Source organism: Engystomops pustulosus, chromosome 9, assembly GCF_040894005.1.
Source record: "Engystomops pustulosus chromosome 9, aEngPut4.maternal, whole genome shotgun sequence".
Taxonomy (NCBI): Eukaryota; Metazoa; Chordata; class Amphibia; order Anura; family Leptodactylidae; genus Engystomops; species Engystomops pustulosus.
In genome coordinates this window covers 86619744-86637305 of record NC_092419.1, presented here as the reverse complement: position 1 = coordinate 86637305, position 17562 = coordinate 86619744, and the positions used below count along the sequence as shown (strand labels likewise).

At 40.9% G+C, this 17562-nt stretch overlaps 1 protein-coding gene across 2 annotated transcripts in view; it reads left to right on the top strand.

The window, feature by feature from the left end:
* FRMPD3 (FERM and PDZ domain containing 3) overlaps positions 1-17562 on the top strand; it is a 78286-nt gene that overhangs the window by 37994 nt on the left and 22730 nt on the right. Inside the window, exons 3-10 of one of the 2 annotated variants that reach the window (XM_072123408.1) lie at positions 4162-4305; positions 5635-5780; positions 7963-8065; positions 8209-8254; positions 9620-9724; positions 11463-11579; positions 11659-11790; positions 14536-14655. In XM_072123408.1, the coding sequence (XP_071979509.1) occupies positions 5642-5780; positions 7963-8065; positions 8209-8254; positions 9620-9724; positions 11463-11579; positions 11659-11790; positions 14536-14655 (762 nt within the window). In that variant the 5' untranslated portion in view covers positions 4162-4305; positions 5635-5641. Of the gene's footprint in view, positions 1-4154; positions 4306-5634; positions 5781-7962; positions 8066-8208; positions 8255-9619; positions 9725-11462; positions 11580-11658; positions 11791-14535; positions 14656-17562 lie in introns of both variants that reach the window. The other variant, XM_072123407.1, reaches the window with a different exon arrangement.

Genomic DNA, 17562 nt, shown 5'->3' with positions numbered 1-17562 from the left:
AGGCCCGAGAGTTAACCAAATTCTTTAACCAGCCGGATTGCTTTTGGGAGTAAGTACAGAACCACGCCGTCGGCGTAAAGGGAAATTTTTTCCCTGCATCCACCACAACCCCCACCCTGTATTGAGTCTGTGTTTCATATTTTAATCGCCAGTGGGTCCATATACAAGGCAAACAGGAGGGGGGAAAGTGGGTACCCCTGCCTAGTTCCTCGGGACAACTCAAAAGTTTCTGACTCCCTATCCCCAACTCGGATCTTGGCTACCGGGGCAATACATACATATACATACATTTACTATATTGATGAATTCTTCTCCCAGACCAAATTTCCTCATCGAGGAAGAGTTGCCTGTTTTAATAGCATAGAATTTATTGATGGACTTTTATGAACACTTAATTGGAGGAACAATTTTGGTGTGAATATACCTTTGTCAAGGCTTGACAAAGGTATATTCACACTGAAATTTTGCCACACTTGAATAAACCTCACCTTTGACACTGAAAATTGGAGTGCTGCCTGCCTTTCTGGATATACACAGCACAGAACAAAACTTTGGACAGACCTTCTCATTCAAGAATTTTCTGTATTTTCCTGGATGGCACCTGTGATTGCTCTACACAGAGTCAGCAAATATAATTAAAGCACCTACCTTGCCATGACCAGGACATCTAAAGAGATAATTGCTGGTCCGGCTCTTCTACCGGACGTGATGCTACCATACTACTAGCATCGTGCTACAAGGGAAGAGGGGATTCACCCCAGGATCATGAATCTGCAGGGAATTCTGCATTGCCTATTAATGTCCTCATCTATACAAGGGTTATAGGCACATCCTAACCTATATTTAATTGTATTATATATATTCCTCATAAAGACAGTCGGTCAGCACTTTTGAGAGCGCCTCCGGGAATCAAAGTCAGTATTTACAGGTATTATTTTATTAAAACCATGGCCAAAGGTTTCAACTCTTCTCCCTTGCCTGAGTAAAACGGCAGAGATCTCGAGCATAATACTGTGACAATATATTATTTATATCTGACATTACTTTATTAGGATACTTTACTTATTCTTCTACATGTGACTTGGCCTGCAGTAAGAACGTGAATACATGTGGTCCCCTACTTATGGACATCTGACTTACAGACTCCCCTAGTTACAGACGGACCCCTCTGCCCACTGTGACCTCTGGTGAAGCTCTCTGGATACTTTATTATAGTCCCAGGGTGCAATTATCAGCTGTAAGTTGATTGTAATGAAGCTTTATTGATAATCCTTGGTCCCATTACAGCAAAAAATTTTGAAACTCTAATTGACACTGGGGCAAAAATAATGTTTTGTATGGAACTACAGTTACCGTTTCGACATACATACAAATTCAACTTAAGAACAAACCTATAGAACCTGTCTTGTAGTAAGTTGGCTCTGGAATTGTGTAATAATAGTAGATTATGTTGAATAAAGATGAAGATTAAACCCAATCAATAATCTAGCAGTGTAAATCCTGAAGAAGGCAAAAAGCCTTGTAAGGCTGATGCCTTTTAGACCATATTGTGAAACAATTATTTTCTGACACCAATATGTTAGTCCAAAAAAAATCCCTATACCATGTTCCCATAACACCCTCCCTTGCACTAGTTCAGCTATGAGCTGCTTATACACTAGTGTTAAAATTGTATGGCAGTGAATTAACTATGGATACTGCAGTTGCAACCAGGCCCATGAGCCAGAAGGATCCTTATAAGGGATTCTGGGTTTAGTTTATTTTTAATACATGGGGGCGGGGCTTTAAAAATAGTGCAACGGCATGAGTTTCAGAAGCTGACAGTGACAGGTGCCTCCACGGAAGAAAGAGAGCAGGGAGAGAGGTAAGTATAAGGTTACAAGGGAAACCCCACCACCACACACAGTACATTTTAGATGTTTTAGAAGTTTAGATGGAATTAGAGCCATCATTTTTCTAAAAAAGACTTTTATTGATATCCTATGTTCCTGCCATGGAGGTAGAGAGCTGCAGTATACAGACTGTATACCCCACCTCCTAACTAAGGCTTACACTACTAACCCCCTCCCCCCACCCTCATATGACTTGCTGAAGGCAATTCCTGAGGGCAGCATGAGGTTGATTTCTCTTCATATAGTCAGGTCTCTATCAGCCCCCACCTTTCTGTGGGAGTGGTTAATGATGTAGCAGTGCTAAGTCACATACAACCCCTATCTATCTCTCTCCAGCAAGGGATTGTGTAGAATTTTCTACCTTTACTACAGCCCCACAATGGGAAAATAAAGGGAGCTGTATATGTCAGTAGCTGACAGGTGCCTAAGTACTAGTTCCATACAGGCAGCATGTTTGTATTAGTGAGACCTATCAATCAAAAACAAAGCGCCAGGGAAGTGAACACTACATATGCAGAACCCATTAATATAATTGGACTCACATCAGCTGAGTTGCATGTAAGTTTACAAACTGATTTTTCAAGGGGAACCTGTCACCACATTATTCACAAATAAAGCTAGGGCCCATAGAGCCCTAGTGACTGACACCCTTTTTTAGCTAAAAATTGTACCCCTAAAGCTATTTTTAGCTTTATAATTTTACCTGGTGTCCAAGCATGTTTAAAGTGAGTTGAGGTCAGGGTGCCCTTCTCGGCTAAATCCATCAGCTCCTCCCCTTTTTATCTCTGCATGCAGCAGTCCTTTAGCTTTTTAACAATAGAAAACTGTATCCCAAGCATATATCTCATGAAATCACAGCAAATCATATCACATGAAATCACAGCAGCCTTCATGGAGAGGTGTAGAAGCTAATGTTAAGAGGCTAAAGGACCTGTGATGATTTCACCCTGGTCACATGACATCAGGCCACGCCCCCCTTGTCTCGCTGTAAAGATGTATAGATACCAGGCAAGTTTATAACTCTGATTTTGTGGGGATCTGAGGGAAACAATTTTTAGCTAAAAGAAGGGAGTCAGATAGTTACTAGGGCTGTATAGGATCCTGCCACAAGCTGTATTTGTAAAACAATGTGGTGAAAGGATCACCCAAAGTACTACCAAGAGGCTTTGGCCTCTTAGTATATCCAGTGTCAGTATACAGTATACAGTGTGGCTGGACATTTGTGCTATGACCTGTGCCAAGAACAGGAGCATGCTGTAGCCAGTGCACCGAAACGTCCTACTCTACGTCCCTCCACACCCACTTAGCGTAGAGGTAGCATAAGGTGGGAACAAAGAGGACAAGCCTTCATAAATGCCTCCATGTTCTTATCATGAGTAACTATACCTCTTGTAATACATCATTAAATTTTTATTACCTTGTCAACAGCTGCCTGGCATTAATTATTTAAATTATTTTCACAGTCCAGCAAATGTTTTTCTGCTGTGGCTTTGTGTATTGTTTTACCATTTAATACATACTTATGATTTTTTTTCCCTGGCCTAATGACTCTAATACTCCGGATATGACACTGGAGACATTCCCAGCTGTCAATCATCAATAAGTATCACTCCATCTCCTGAAGAGCAGGTGGAGACATTTCTAAAGCTGGGAGGTGAACAGAGAGCTGTATGTGAATGTTAGTGAGCAGGTTGCTATTGGGCCACACTGGAAGACTATCCATTGTATTAAAAAAAAAACCTGGGCAACATCCTTGGGAGACAACCATTGGAAAAAGTATTGGGAATAATGCTAATTCCTTCGGAGAAGTGGATTTTTGTGATGGACTCTGAAGACATTCGGGGAATTGATCATTGTGGTTACATCAACTGTCTCACCTGTCATTTTGCACAAAAATTTGCAATGTTTTCACAACATTTACCAACAATTTACTGACAATTACAACATATTTATTCCGTGAACCCAGATGTGGTAGAGAGATTGATGAAGTGCGATTCACTCCAGTCCTCTCCTGGCACGTGAAATGTAATGAACCCATGAGAGGGATGAGACAAGGCGACAGCCATTTTGCTTTCCACACCTGGCACTTACTTTGCCCGAAACCAAACATTTTATTGTTAGCAGTAAATCAACAGTCTAGGTCTGATAGCAGTGAGTAATATAACACCAACCATGTTATTTTATGCTAGTCTGTAAACTGAGTAACTCATTCAATTTAGCTGATTGTGTGTTATTCCGAGAATGACTGATGATTGTTTTCAGTTTCCAGGAATGGCCTTGGTTGCATCCAATATATCGGCTGTCATCTACCCTACAAGGAATTGTGAAGTAAACAGCTGTAGACATTTCACACCAGTCTATCAAAGAACTTCTGACAGAACAACAGACACAGTCTGATCCCAGTCCTGTCCAGGTACTGTAAGATAATAGAAGTGATTTGGACCATTTTGTATTGTAAATGATGATATAGAAGTTACAGATCCATTTATAAGCAAACACTCATCATGCACCTTCTGACATGACTTGATAACCTGTAGGTGGAATTGTTTCATCCATCTTTTACTCGAATGCACTCCAAAGGTACTCTGGAGAACAAACCTATGGTTTCGGAGAACAGTGAAGTTATTGTTCAAACTAAGCTTTCATCCGAGTTGGACATCTTTCAGCAAAGATTTAAATTACTTTCCTAACTAGTAATTTCACATTTAAAAACACTTGTTTTCAGATCACAACTGATTCACACGTGTTCATGTGTGCATGTATATAAATGTATGTCTATTTGTGTTTATTTAAACATTAGCATCTCCTTATTTGTAAGCTCCAAATACACTGTTTCCCTTTTCAGGGCACTGTTCACATCACGTAATGGCCCTCTTTTTAACATAGAAGCCAGAACAATCTCTGAATGTATATGTTTGATTTAAAGGGGTTTGCCCATGAAAGAAAGTTTTCAAATTTTAATAAGGATCATTGTTGACCCCTTTATTTGAAATTTTACACAGTTTTATTATTGTTTTAGCTGCTATCACTCAGTGATGGTCAATGTAAGATTCCAGAGTGTGGGCGGGGAGTCTCAATGTGCTTTGATTATCAGGGTACAGGTTTATTTACACTTTCATTTAGCTTCTGAACAGTCTGATAGAGAGATGTGACAGATTAGAGTCATGAGATGGATATAAGACACAATAACCCACTCAGCTCTGGTGCCTCACCTAATCAATAAAACAAAGTCACCACTGCTATATCACACCCTCCCCTGTGATCCAGAGCTTTTCTTGTTTGCAGAGCTCCTATGTCCTCTCCATGCTGCTAGGAGCATGTGCTGAAAAACCAGGAAGTGTCTGTGTCTGTAGTGTGCTGTCTGCATCCTACCCCTCCCCCTACTCCTGCAATGTAAGAGAAGTTAGAGGGAATTGTCTGACCATAGGCAGAAAATGTATGGATCCAAGGATAACCAAAATTATAAACACCACGAGCTACAGAGACAGGTTGGAATTAAATCTTTGAAATGCTGTATTACGGTGAATAACATTTGCGAATAGGTTTTTGTTATCCCGAGTATATTTAAGAATCTTGTCCCCGTGGGTATACCCCTTTAAGTCTGTAATCCATTGGGCCTCATTGTAAAAAATGAATACCAGTGCTCAGACTACTATATATATACATATATATGTTTGTATGTAATATAGTATTTTTATGTATGATAAATTACAGCATTATTTTTTTCCTTTTGTTTGCTCAGTCATGTGATGTGGAAAGGTGCTATGGAATGTGGTCAGCTGACCCCTCAGTCTGTACGTAAGGTCATCATTGTGCGCCATCCCGGAGCTGGCTTTGGATTTGTTGCTGGCAGTGCACGACCTGTTGTAGTACGATCTGTCATCTCAGGTGAAATTGGATTATCAGTAATTCCATATTCCATGCATTGTGAAGTGTCTATTGTTCATTATTTTATCACGTTTTTCTTTTCTGTTGCCTGCAGTACATTGCAATCATGGTGATACTATACATGCACATATACATTATAGGCATAGAGCACATTCCTGCTGCTGAATAAAATCATTTTGAAAAACGTACACATTTAATTAAGTTAACTAAACAAAAAGTTAACGTGTTATTTCACTGGTTTTAATTAACAAAAGGAAATTAAAGGAAATCTATCATTTGTATTTATGCATATGTTTTTATGCATTGTGAGCCAAACATACCTTGAGAATGCAGTAGCTACACTGATGCAGAAACATATCTTGTTTAGACCCTGAATTTAGTGGTTTTACTGAAAAAACTATTATAAAATTATGATAATGAGGCTCTGTTGCTCCTGTGGCTGCTCCGGCGCTTCTCCTCTTACCCTAATTATGCACTGCTGCAGCCTTGTCCTGCCCAGCATAAGCTAAGACTTCAAGTCATCACTGTGTTGTCCCTGACAGGCAGAAGTAATCAATCACTGCACCAGCTGATGTGTATGAGTCATCCAGCTGTATGAGTCTGTCTGGACAGTTCGGGAAACTGCGTAAAACACAACAGCCAGTATGTACTCAGCTTTCTCAAGATCCTGGATTTTATAATTGTTTTTTGAGCAAAACCACTCAGTTCAGGAATTAAACAAGATAAGTTTCTGCATCAGTATAGCTACAGCATTCTCATGGTATTTTTGGTTCACAATGCATAAAAATGAATGGTACATTTCTTTAAATTTATGTGGTGCTTAAAGGAAACCTACGGCCAGGATTAAGGATAATAAACCAAGCACACTGACATAAGGGTGTGTCCACTCTTCTTTAAGCTTCCTATGCCCTTGTTTTTAGGAAAAAAAAAGTTAGAAATTATGCAAATGAATCTGCGGGGCTCCAGGCTCCATTAACACATGCCTTTTTCTTGTAAAACAAGAGCATAAGAAACTAAGAGAAGAGCAGATCCTACCAGAGGGGGCACACACCAGTATGTCAGTGTGCTTGGTTTACAATCCCTGATCCTGGTGGTAGATCATTCTTAAATACGGTAGATGTTTCTTTTGCAAGGAATGCGCGGGCATATAGTTACACACAAATAATTGTAAAAGTGTCTATGCAATATAATAGTAACAGCAGGAAAGGATTCTCCCATGTCGGAAATATTGTCTGTCAAAAAATTCCATAGGAAATAATTGACTAACCCAAGCATAACTGAACAGAAAACATCAATGCCAAAACTAGGCGCTTCAAAGAGACATTTTGTAGCAAAACTTGTTTCCGCAGAGATATCAAAGCCTTTTGCAGGGACTTCAGAGATTTTCAGCATCTCAATGGATTATATAACCACTATTGTTGAAGAAGAATTTTTAAAAAAGCAGCAACAAGTCCTATTGTTGTCTAGGGCAGTATGAAAAATTCAGAGGTGGATCATGAATATGCAATGCATTTTGTTATATTTGTTTTTGTGTAGGTTTCATTTATTTTAAAAATATTAATGAAAAATACTGACTTAGTTACAGAAATGGGAAAGAAATTATACAAAATGTTAATCACATCAAATTTCTGTGAAGTTAATCCATCGTGCTCAAAGACTCAGGCACTGTGACTGTGGTAATCGTCTTATATTTGTTATTCATGGCCTCCATCTATCTAAACTCAACTATGCTAATGAGACTGAAGGGCTCCAGGGGGTGTTACCAGAGCCCATCTGTGCTCTGGCTTCACAGGCTGTTAGACTGTCTCCACTCCCCTATGCTACCTGAGCACTTCCCCCTCCTACTGCCTGCTGTAATTGGACAGCAGAAGAAGTTTCAGCACACAGTTCGAGGAGGAGATGTGCTCCCGCACTGTGTAATATCCTGTGAATCAGCAGCACAAAGGGGAGTGGGTAAAGTCCCCCCTAAGGCATTAAGGCTCATTAACATAATTTTAAATGTTGATTTTTAGAAGGAAGGAGGCCACGGATAACAAATATAAGCAGATTACCACAGTCACAGTGCCCGGATCTATAAGTAAGTGTCCCTGGTTAAGGATGGATTTTGAAGGTAGATTTCCTTTAATATTTCTATGTAATGTACTTTTCTTACTGGTTGAATTGTAGATTTCTTTCATTTCAGGAGGTCCTTCAGAAAACAAGCTACTTTCAGGAGATCAGATCCTAGCAATAAATGATGAGGATGTGAGCGAGGCCTCGAGAGACAGATTCATTGAACTTGTCAGGTATAAAAAAATTGTACCATAAAATATTCAATGCGCTCTGCTTCAATGAAATTAAAGAAATACGGTAGATATAAATAGTAAGGATAATAAAGATTTTTATCATTATTATTTTCCATTTTATTAGAGTATATTTTTTTTTTCAGAAATGCAAAGGACTCAATAACTTTGACAGTACTGCATCCTCACCAGGTGAGTGTAAAACTGTTGTTAAAAATGGTTTGAGTGCTATGCCTTACATAAAAAATAATAATTCCCCCTGCACCACTGTATGATAGCGGCTACATTTCCCTCATCGCCCTGGATACATCAAGAGGCTTAGGCCTTAAGAGTGTCACGGCCGGTAAGCAAAAATACACCAGGTTGCATCTGGCGTAGATTTGGGTAAAAACAGTAAACAGGGCAGATAGTCCCTGTTCCTGCCCTCTCCACCAGCCACCGCGCCTCTCTATGCCTCCTCCATGCCCATATGGTGTGGAGGCTGGGTATTCACCATTTTAATCGCAAATTCTTGTCCACTGCTTTTATGCCAGAAAACTGATAAAGTGATACATCTACACAGAAGTTCTTGCTTTGAACACACCACAAAAATTTTGTGAGGAGACAGGTGATCACATACCTTTGAGCGACTAGAAAAGACTGTACCTTTACTGATGTACAAGCAGCTCCAGGTTTCAGTAGGCCCCTGGGCGGCTGAGCCTCAGTAGGCCCTTTTGCAGTAAACTCATGTGGCATTAAAAATTCATAAAGTAAAGCAGTCTCCTGTTCTCTAAAATATTCCCTAGTTTATCATCCCAAACAGCCCCCTCATGGTTATTTTATATAAAGCCCCCTCACCCCCTGTAGATTAATTAGATAAAGTCCCCATACCCCATGGATTCCTTATGTACAGTCTAAGGCTACATGAACATAAATGTGTGCCCGCCGGGCACACCACAGCACCGGGGAGAGGAGGATGGGGTGAGCGCCGTCGTGCACCCATTGCCCTCTATGGGGAACGTATATACAACATATATTCGTCGGCCGTATATACATCCCCCATATGGCTGTGTGAACGCAGCCTAATCTGGACTGCCCCAGCAGTTCTGGGCCCCGGCACTTGTCCAGGTACGCCCTGTACTGGCGCTGCCATGTGTACAAGCACAAGAAAGGTCAGCTCCAAAAACATAACATAATATCAGCACAAAAATACAAGAAAGCATAATGAACCTTCCCGAATATCTCCACCCTTGGTAAGAAAAACCTGCATCCAGCCTGCCTTGGTGTCCTGCTCAATGCATATAGCATATTACATTCATACACATAAAACATTAAAAAGTGGTAGGCACATAGAAGTATTTATTTCATGTTACCTTTAGTAGTGTCAGTAGTATTATAGTAATGTTTCCTTGACTCACCACCTCTATAATTGTTTTGCTGTTCAGAAACGTGAAAACGGGTGTAACCCTGTTATTGTATATTGTCTATCTATTGTTTATGCACATGGAAGCCATTGTAATGCCAACCAATTCTGTTATTCATGCAACCTATTGTATTGACAAAACATTTCCTTTGTAGTCTCCTAAATCGGCATTTATAAGTGCAGCCAAAAAGGAAAAACTGCGTTCCAACCCAGGAAGAGTGAGATTTTCGGAACTTGTGACGGTGGGAGATACAGACCCAGTAAGTTATACAGATAATGATGGGTTCTTTAAAGGGGTTTTCAGAATCCCCGGCAATCTCCGCTAGCTCCATAGAGAGGAATGGAGCAGAACGGACATGAAAGACTATCTGCTCCTTTCATCTTGGTGAGAGACGAGTGGTCCAACAGAGGTACCCCTCGTTCTCGTGATCTGTAGGGGTCTCATAACTAAGACCCCCACCAATCAGCAAGTTAGGTCCTGTACTGTGGATGGGGTCTAACTTGTCTGGGAGGAAAAACCCTTTATGGGTGGTAAAACTTTCTGGCCGTACTGTTAAAATTGTTTTAATTTACATATTCCACATATTGCATAAAAACATGTTTTATTTACTTTACTTAAATAGTTAATAACAGAACATTTTGATGGACCGAAAGGGTAATGGGATATTGCAGCATTTCTTTTATTAGAGTTTGATTAGAATATAATCACTGCACAATCTGCTTAGTTTATATACTATATATTAAGAAGAATAATGATTCTTGATGTAAGTACTCATGATTGTTGTCATTGGTAATGCACATGAAAGCCAACAGACAGTATAATCTACGAGAAATGGGGCAGCTACGGACATAAAACACATGGGATATCTGCAAAAAAGAAACAGAAGATTCCAGGGCCCTAAAAGTTTGTAAAACAAAGATAATAAGAACAGTGAATGTCACTCCATGGGATACTGAGATCTAAATATAGTGCTAATAATTCTCTGATGCCAAATAATAGTTGTCCCAATAATATAATTCAAATATTGTTATATATAATTAATATATTGTTGTTTCAATATTTCATATACAGTCGTTTCTATAATGTTGCTCACAGTTTACTTATTACCATTTTTTTTACCCACTGACCAGGGGCAGATTAAAACTGTCATGGCCCCTACAAGTCTGGAATTCACTTCCCACATATGGTACTAGATCAAGCTTCTTGGAGAATGGAAGATTGGTCCCTTCTTCCTTAGACAATCTCCGTTTTCATGACCGTTGGAGGACCTTCAATGGTCCTGAAATGGCTTTTGTGTACATGTGAATTGAGAGCAGGGACAGGTGAATGAGGAATTCATAGGTGAAGGTCCTTCTCAGTAGTGGCCACGGGCTCCCTAGAAGTCTTGGGCCCCGGGCTACCGCCCAAAAAACCTGTATTATAATCCACTACTGCCAGAACGATCAGCGTGATTCTCTAACATTACTATCACATCATTTCTTTTATCATGTCTATCATCTCTGTAGTTACTATAACCAACTTATAATACTATTATTTTATAGGAAATCTACCACTGCTATACAGTGGTTCTGAGCACCGATCACTTACCACTGCTGGGGTGATGCAGGTGAACATTAAAGCCCAAGAACGGTCTGTTCGTGAAGAAAAAGACTTTTGAAATCCTTGGAGTTTGCAGCCCTGGAGTGCTTAAGGGTAACAGAGTACAGAGGAGAGCTCGGGCACACTCTATATGCAAAACTATGCACACCTCTCACAGCTTGAGCTGGCTTTCCTACATGGGAATGGGAGGTAAGAGAAAGGAACTAGCGCCCCACCAGCCGCAAGATATGTGCATTATTATGCATATTGGTCCGCCCAAACTGTTCTCAGCTTTCCTTGGTTGCTCCAGGGCTGCGAAGTCCAAGAATTTCAAAAGTCTTTTTCTTCACGAATGCACCGTTCCTGGGTTTCAGCATTACCGCTCCTTCTCCTCAACCTTCTTCTATTTTTGTTATCAGGACATGTTGAAAATGAAGGATTCCCCCCCTCTGCTGCTCATACCCAATGTACTAAAAGTATTCTTGGAGAATGGACAAATCAAGTCATTTACCTTTGATGGAAGGACCACAGTAAAGGTAAGACTTTCTAAAATTCCACCATCTTTCCAAAGGTATATGTTTGGTTGTGGTAAATTTGGTTTTGTTTCTTTTACAGGATGTCATGGTTACCCTTCAAGACCGTCTTTCCCTTCGTCATCGTGATCATTTTTCTCTTGTTCTCGAGTACACCGCGTCGGATCAAAACCAGAAGTATTTATTGCTGCAGGACAAGCAACCACTAGCTCATGTGAGAAATGGAAGTAAAATACATGTATAATAATTGAAAAAGGATACCAAGAATGATCAAACGTATAGATGTCCATCCTTGGGTATAATTGGGGGTACCAATACTGTGGCCTGGTGTTGTGAAGTGCAGTGTGTTCTCTTCCTGGTGCACCAATGTCATATATTGTGGATCAGGTTCAGTGGCGTAAGGAGGAGAAGCAGGGCCCCATAGCAGCCTTTTGCATGGGGCCCCCCTTCTCACTTAATCAAAATAAACATATTTATATACTCACACATACAAGTTACAGTCACACATTTATACATATAGAGCATATATACATCACATATATGTTATATATATATATTATGCTGTACAGTGTGCAGCATAATATATATATATATATATAATGGTGCACTCCACTTTTTAGTGTGTCAGGTAGTATGATAGGGCCCCCTGACACGACGGGCCCCATAGCGGCTGCTATGGCTGCTACCACTGTAGTTACGCCCCTGATCAGGTTGATAGATTAATGGGATAGGGTTGTCAGTAGGTAGTACATGTTGCCACCATTGACAATGTTATACGTAGGTGTAAGCGATGTGAGTTAGGGCAAGGATCTAAATTACTTATGTCATGTGCGAGACTAGGAAGCTGGAGATCAAGTAGCTCAGCAGTAGGGTACCAGGAGATTAGAAGGGGTTTCAAGTGAATGCGGAGAATACATATGTGCCTGTGATTAGTATGGTAAGACTACTAGCATTTTATATATCATGTATATAAAAACCATTGATAGTACAATTCAACATTGACTTTTATACCAATTACAAGGAAAAAAAATAGTTAATAGCAATAACTAACACCTATGGCTGGTCAGTTAAGGTTAGGTTAACATGTTCAGGAAATCCAGAAGAGCTAATTGAAAAAAAATTGTATACCAGAAGAAAATGTGTGTTGTGTCATGATATAAATTGTAGTGAAGCCAAACTTTGGCTTTTACCATTGGCTTTGTTTGTTCGTACAGCCCCCACCCCAGGCCAGTTTTATAGTCTGTTTAAAGTCTGGACAACCCCTTTAATATAGATTCACTTACATGGTTAAAGAAAGTACAAAAAGGATCTTAGAACCATGAAACGGTTAGGGGTTTCATTTATGTAAATTCCCGTCTACAACACACACTTAGAGGAGATCTATATGTAAGGGCACATGTGGAGTATCTAAAGGCTGTTTGGAGGGTTCAATGCTTTTTGGTACTACAATTTGGATTCTGGCTAAAGTTTGCATCACGGCATTGATAAACAGACTATTTATGTACAGAGAGGGGAATACAGTGTTTGTCTTCTCAGTACTTACCTTTATATGTATAAATCATAAAGAAAGTACAGTATACTGACTGATGGCCTATATCAGTGGTGGCGAACCAATGGCACGGGTGCTCAATCTCCCAGCCTGTCTCTCCCTCTCCCGGTCTGTCTCTCACTCTCCCTCTCCTTGCCTCTATCTCCCTCTACTGAACTGTCTCTAACTCTCCCTCTCCTGGACTGTCTCTCACTCTCTTTCTCTCTGCCAGTCTCCCTCTCTCTGCCAGTCTCTCACTCTCCCGGCCTGTCTCTCAGTCTCCCTCTCTCTTCCTGTCTCTCACTCTCCCTGTCTCTCACTCTCCCTCTTTCTGCCAGTCTCTCACTCTCCCTCTTTCTGCCAGTCTCTCACTCTTCCTCTTTCTGCCAGTCTCTCACTCTCCCTCTCTCTGCCAGTCTCTCAGTCTCCCTCACTCTGCCAGTCTATCAGTCTCCCTCTCTCTGCCAGTCTCTCACTCTCCCGGCCTGTCTCTCAGTCTCCCTCTCTTTTCCTGTCTCTCAGTCTCCCGTTCTCTTCCTGTCTCTCCCTCTCCCTGTCTCTCACTCTCCCTCTTTCTGCCAGTCTCTCACTCTCCCTCTTTCTGCCAGTCTCTCACTCTTCCTCTTTCTGCCAGTCTCTCACTCTCCCTCTCTCTGACAGTCTCTCACTCTCCCTCTCTCTGCCAGTCTCTCACTCTCCCTCTCTCTGCCAGTCTCTCCCTCTCTCTGCCAGTCTCTCACTCTCCCTCTCTCTGACAGTCTCTCACTCTCCCTCTCTCTGCCAGTCTCTCACTCTCCCTCTCTCTGCCTGTCTCTCAGTCTCCCTCACTCTGTCAGTCTATCAGTCTCCCTCTCTCTGCCAGTCTCTCACTCTCCCGGCCTGTCTCTCAGTCTCCCTCTCTCTTCCTGTCTCTCACTCTCCCTCTCTCTGCCAGTCTCTCACTCTCCTGGCCTGTCTCTCAGTCTCCCTCTCTCTTCCTGTCTCTCACTCTCCCTCTCTTTGCCAGTCTCTCACTCTGCCTCCCTCTGCCTGTCTCTCTTTCTCTACCCCTATACATTTTACCTCACACATAAGCTGTCTTATACTCTGTAGTAACCAATCACAGCTCAGAGCTCATATTAATCACCTGTGGCAGAATAGCAACCAATTAGGACTCCAATCACGACAGCAGCAGCAGACAAAGGCTCCTGTATATGGTGGATAATAAGTGGATTTTGGAACGTCTGGTCTAAGACGTTCTCTGAAAAACAGAGAGCTGCTGTGCAAAATTTGGGAATTGTAAACACGACGATGCAGATTCCTTTAGCGGACATACAAACTGCCATACACACACACATACACAGATACTCAGCTGTAGATATTAGATTTCTGTGCTATTTAAAGTAAAGTACATTATAAAATAACCTTTGATTGTACATTTGATCTTTCCAGGTTGTGCATCGGACTCACTATCAAGGCATGAGATGTTTGTTTAGAGTCAGCTTTTTTCCCAAAGATCCAGCTGATATTCTCCACTCTGACCCGGCTGCATTTGAATATCTATATATACAGGTAATAATAATGACAATAATTTAAGCATTTATTTGATTTAGTAACTGCGTCTGAAAAACTGAATTTGTGAATGCACCTTTCGTTTATTGCTTGCTATAGTATTAGATTGCAGTAAACTCCTTGTCCATGGCAGAATACCGGAGTCATTTGCTCCTGAAATCATCTGCACCACATTTATAGGGGGTTTTAGGCCATATTTATGAAGTTTTCTGACTTCTCTTAAAAGGGCTCTGTCCTTTGTAAAAAAAAAAGAATTCTCGTCTTAAAAGTTAATAATCAGTGTGTCCGAAAATTCAGTTTGTGCGCAAGACAATTCTATATTGTGGCGCAGCAAACTAGACCAACTAATAAGAGATGTCAAGTAGGACTCACCTACACCCGATAAATCTTCTTTTACTCATCCCATTCCCTAAAAGTTAAAATATGACCAAAAAATAACATGCAACTGGAAAATTATATAGTAGAAGGCTATAGCAGAGTAATAATAATAATAATAATAATCTTTATTTATATAGCGCCATCAAATTCCGTAGTGCTTTACAAATCATGTAATATCTGCAGGTGAGTTTTGCCAAACACTAGTGCCACAACCGGTCCTAAAAAGGAAGTCTTTAACCAGGTTGTTCTATTATAATTCTTTTCTCCCTCCCTCTGCCTGTTGTAATCTCATGGCATGGAGTGTTAGCACACAATGGGAGGGGGAATTGCTCATGTACAGTGTAACAGCCTATGAAGCTACTGCCCGGAGGGGCTTTAGTAATGCTTCCTCCTGCCAGAGCACATCTGGTTTATTCGCATAATTTTAAAAGTTGTTATTAGAAGGAAAGTGACCATGGATAACAAATATAAAATGATTACCACAGTCATGTTGTTAATTATTATAAAAGGGCAGTGCATATATACAGCCTCAGAACCAAGTTCAGTACATAGAGAAAGCATTAAGTTCAATATATAAATACAGAGCCAGAACAGAGATCAGTACATAAATAGAGCACCAGAACCAAGCTGCATCCAAAAATATAGCCCCAGAACTGAGCTCCTTATAGAAAGGCAGAACAAGAACACAGCCAAGCACATATATACAGAACCAAGGTCAATATATAACTACAGTACCAGAACCTAGCTCAATTCATAAAATCAGCACCAGAACCAAACTCCACACAAAAATAAAGCACCAGATGCAGGGTCCATACATACATACATACATACATACATACATACATACATACATACATATTTAGAACCCCCAATGTACATATGGACAGAGCACACCAAATTTACATATATACTCCAGGCAGTCGCACAATTTGCCCAGTTGCAGAAACGGTACTGGTTTATCGCGTTGGTTTTTGATGGTAAATTTCCTTTAATTGTAGACTGGCACTGGCTGCAGGGGTTTTCTATATAGCAATCACCAAATTTACATCACTGACAGGAAAACAATAGTAGAGAGAACACCCAAAATACCTTTTTTCCTGCACAGAGCAAACAGTCCACTCTAGACTATTACTATTCCAATGGCCATCAGGCTGCTGTAAAGCATGTCACCAAATGCTGTTACTAGAGCTCAGTCAAGATGGACGGCCCCGTAATAATGGACCGAAAATAATCTACAATCAGATATTAAAAACATATTTGAATAAAAATAATAGTTTTGTCATCTCACTTTGGTGTGTGTCAAAATGAAAACTGGAGATACCTTCCCTATAAGGGGTTAAACTGTTGTTGTTGCCCGAGTAATAGCAGAACAGCTTTTATTTCTAGAGTGTGAATAACTGCATATGTGGTGTGATTGATTGCTAGGAACAAGACAGATCTTCTTTTGGACAGTTTTCAGACTCATCTGCCATATATTATCAATGGAGGTTTATAAATAGCAGTCAATCCATCTCCAGACAAAGGCAGATGTAGCCCCCATCCAGCGGATCGTCAGGATTGGAATTAGCAGCACATCTACTACCAGTGGCTGCCGGTATTCTGGAGCTTAATTGTAGTTTTGTAATGCAATCATTCATTATTGCTGGGGGTGAGGAACGTCCATGACTTGTCAGTCTGACATACTGGGGCACATTTACTTACCCGGTCCATTCGCGTTCCAGCGGCGCGTTCTCTGCGCTGGATTCGGGTCCGGCCGGGATTCATCAAGGTAGTTCCTCCGCCGTCCACCAGGTAGCGCTGCTGCGCTGAAAAGCATCTAAACGCATTGGAATTCCCCGAGCCGGACCAAGTGAAGGTAAGCGCGTCCCAAGCGCCACTTTTTTTGTTTTAAATGCGGCGGTTTTTCCGAATCTGTCTGGTTTACGCTCGGCCACGCCCCCCCCCCCCCCCCCCCCCGATTTCCATCGTGTGCATGCTGGCGCCGATGCGTCACAATCCGATCGCGTGTGCCAAAATCCCGGGGCAATACAAGGAAAATCGGCGCAAAATGAAAATATTCGGGGGTTACATGTCGGGAAAACGCGAATCAGCCCCTTAGTAAATGACCCCCACTCTGTGATGTGTTTTCTGCTGTGACCACAAGCTAGATGAGGGTCTATCATGAGACTCCCTTATTATTTATTTTGTGTTTTTGAATATCTTTTGCAAAGTATTTTGTCACCATTTTTGGTTTTAATCCCTATGTCAATGCATTATGCAAGTGTCACGGTCCATGTAACATTCACATCTCGTACATAAGGAACTGTAGGATTTTCAACTTATAGTGACTGGTTGTTTAGGATGCGTTCACACGCTCAGTTTTTCAGATGCAGTTTTTGCTGTCCGAAGCAGGAGTGGAGTGAACAAAATAGGAGGAGTAACTATTTTCAATGATAGGTTCTATAACCATTATCATCCACACCTGCTTTTGGCTTCAAGAACTTCATCTGAAAAACTGAAGGTGTAAACGCAAACTTATAAAACGCAACA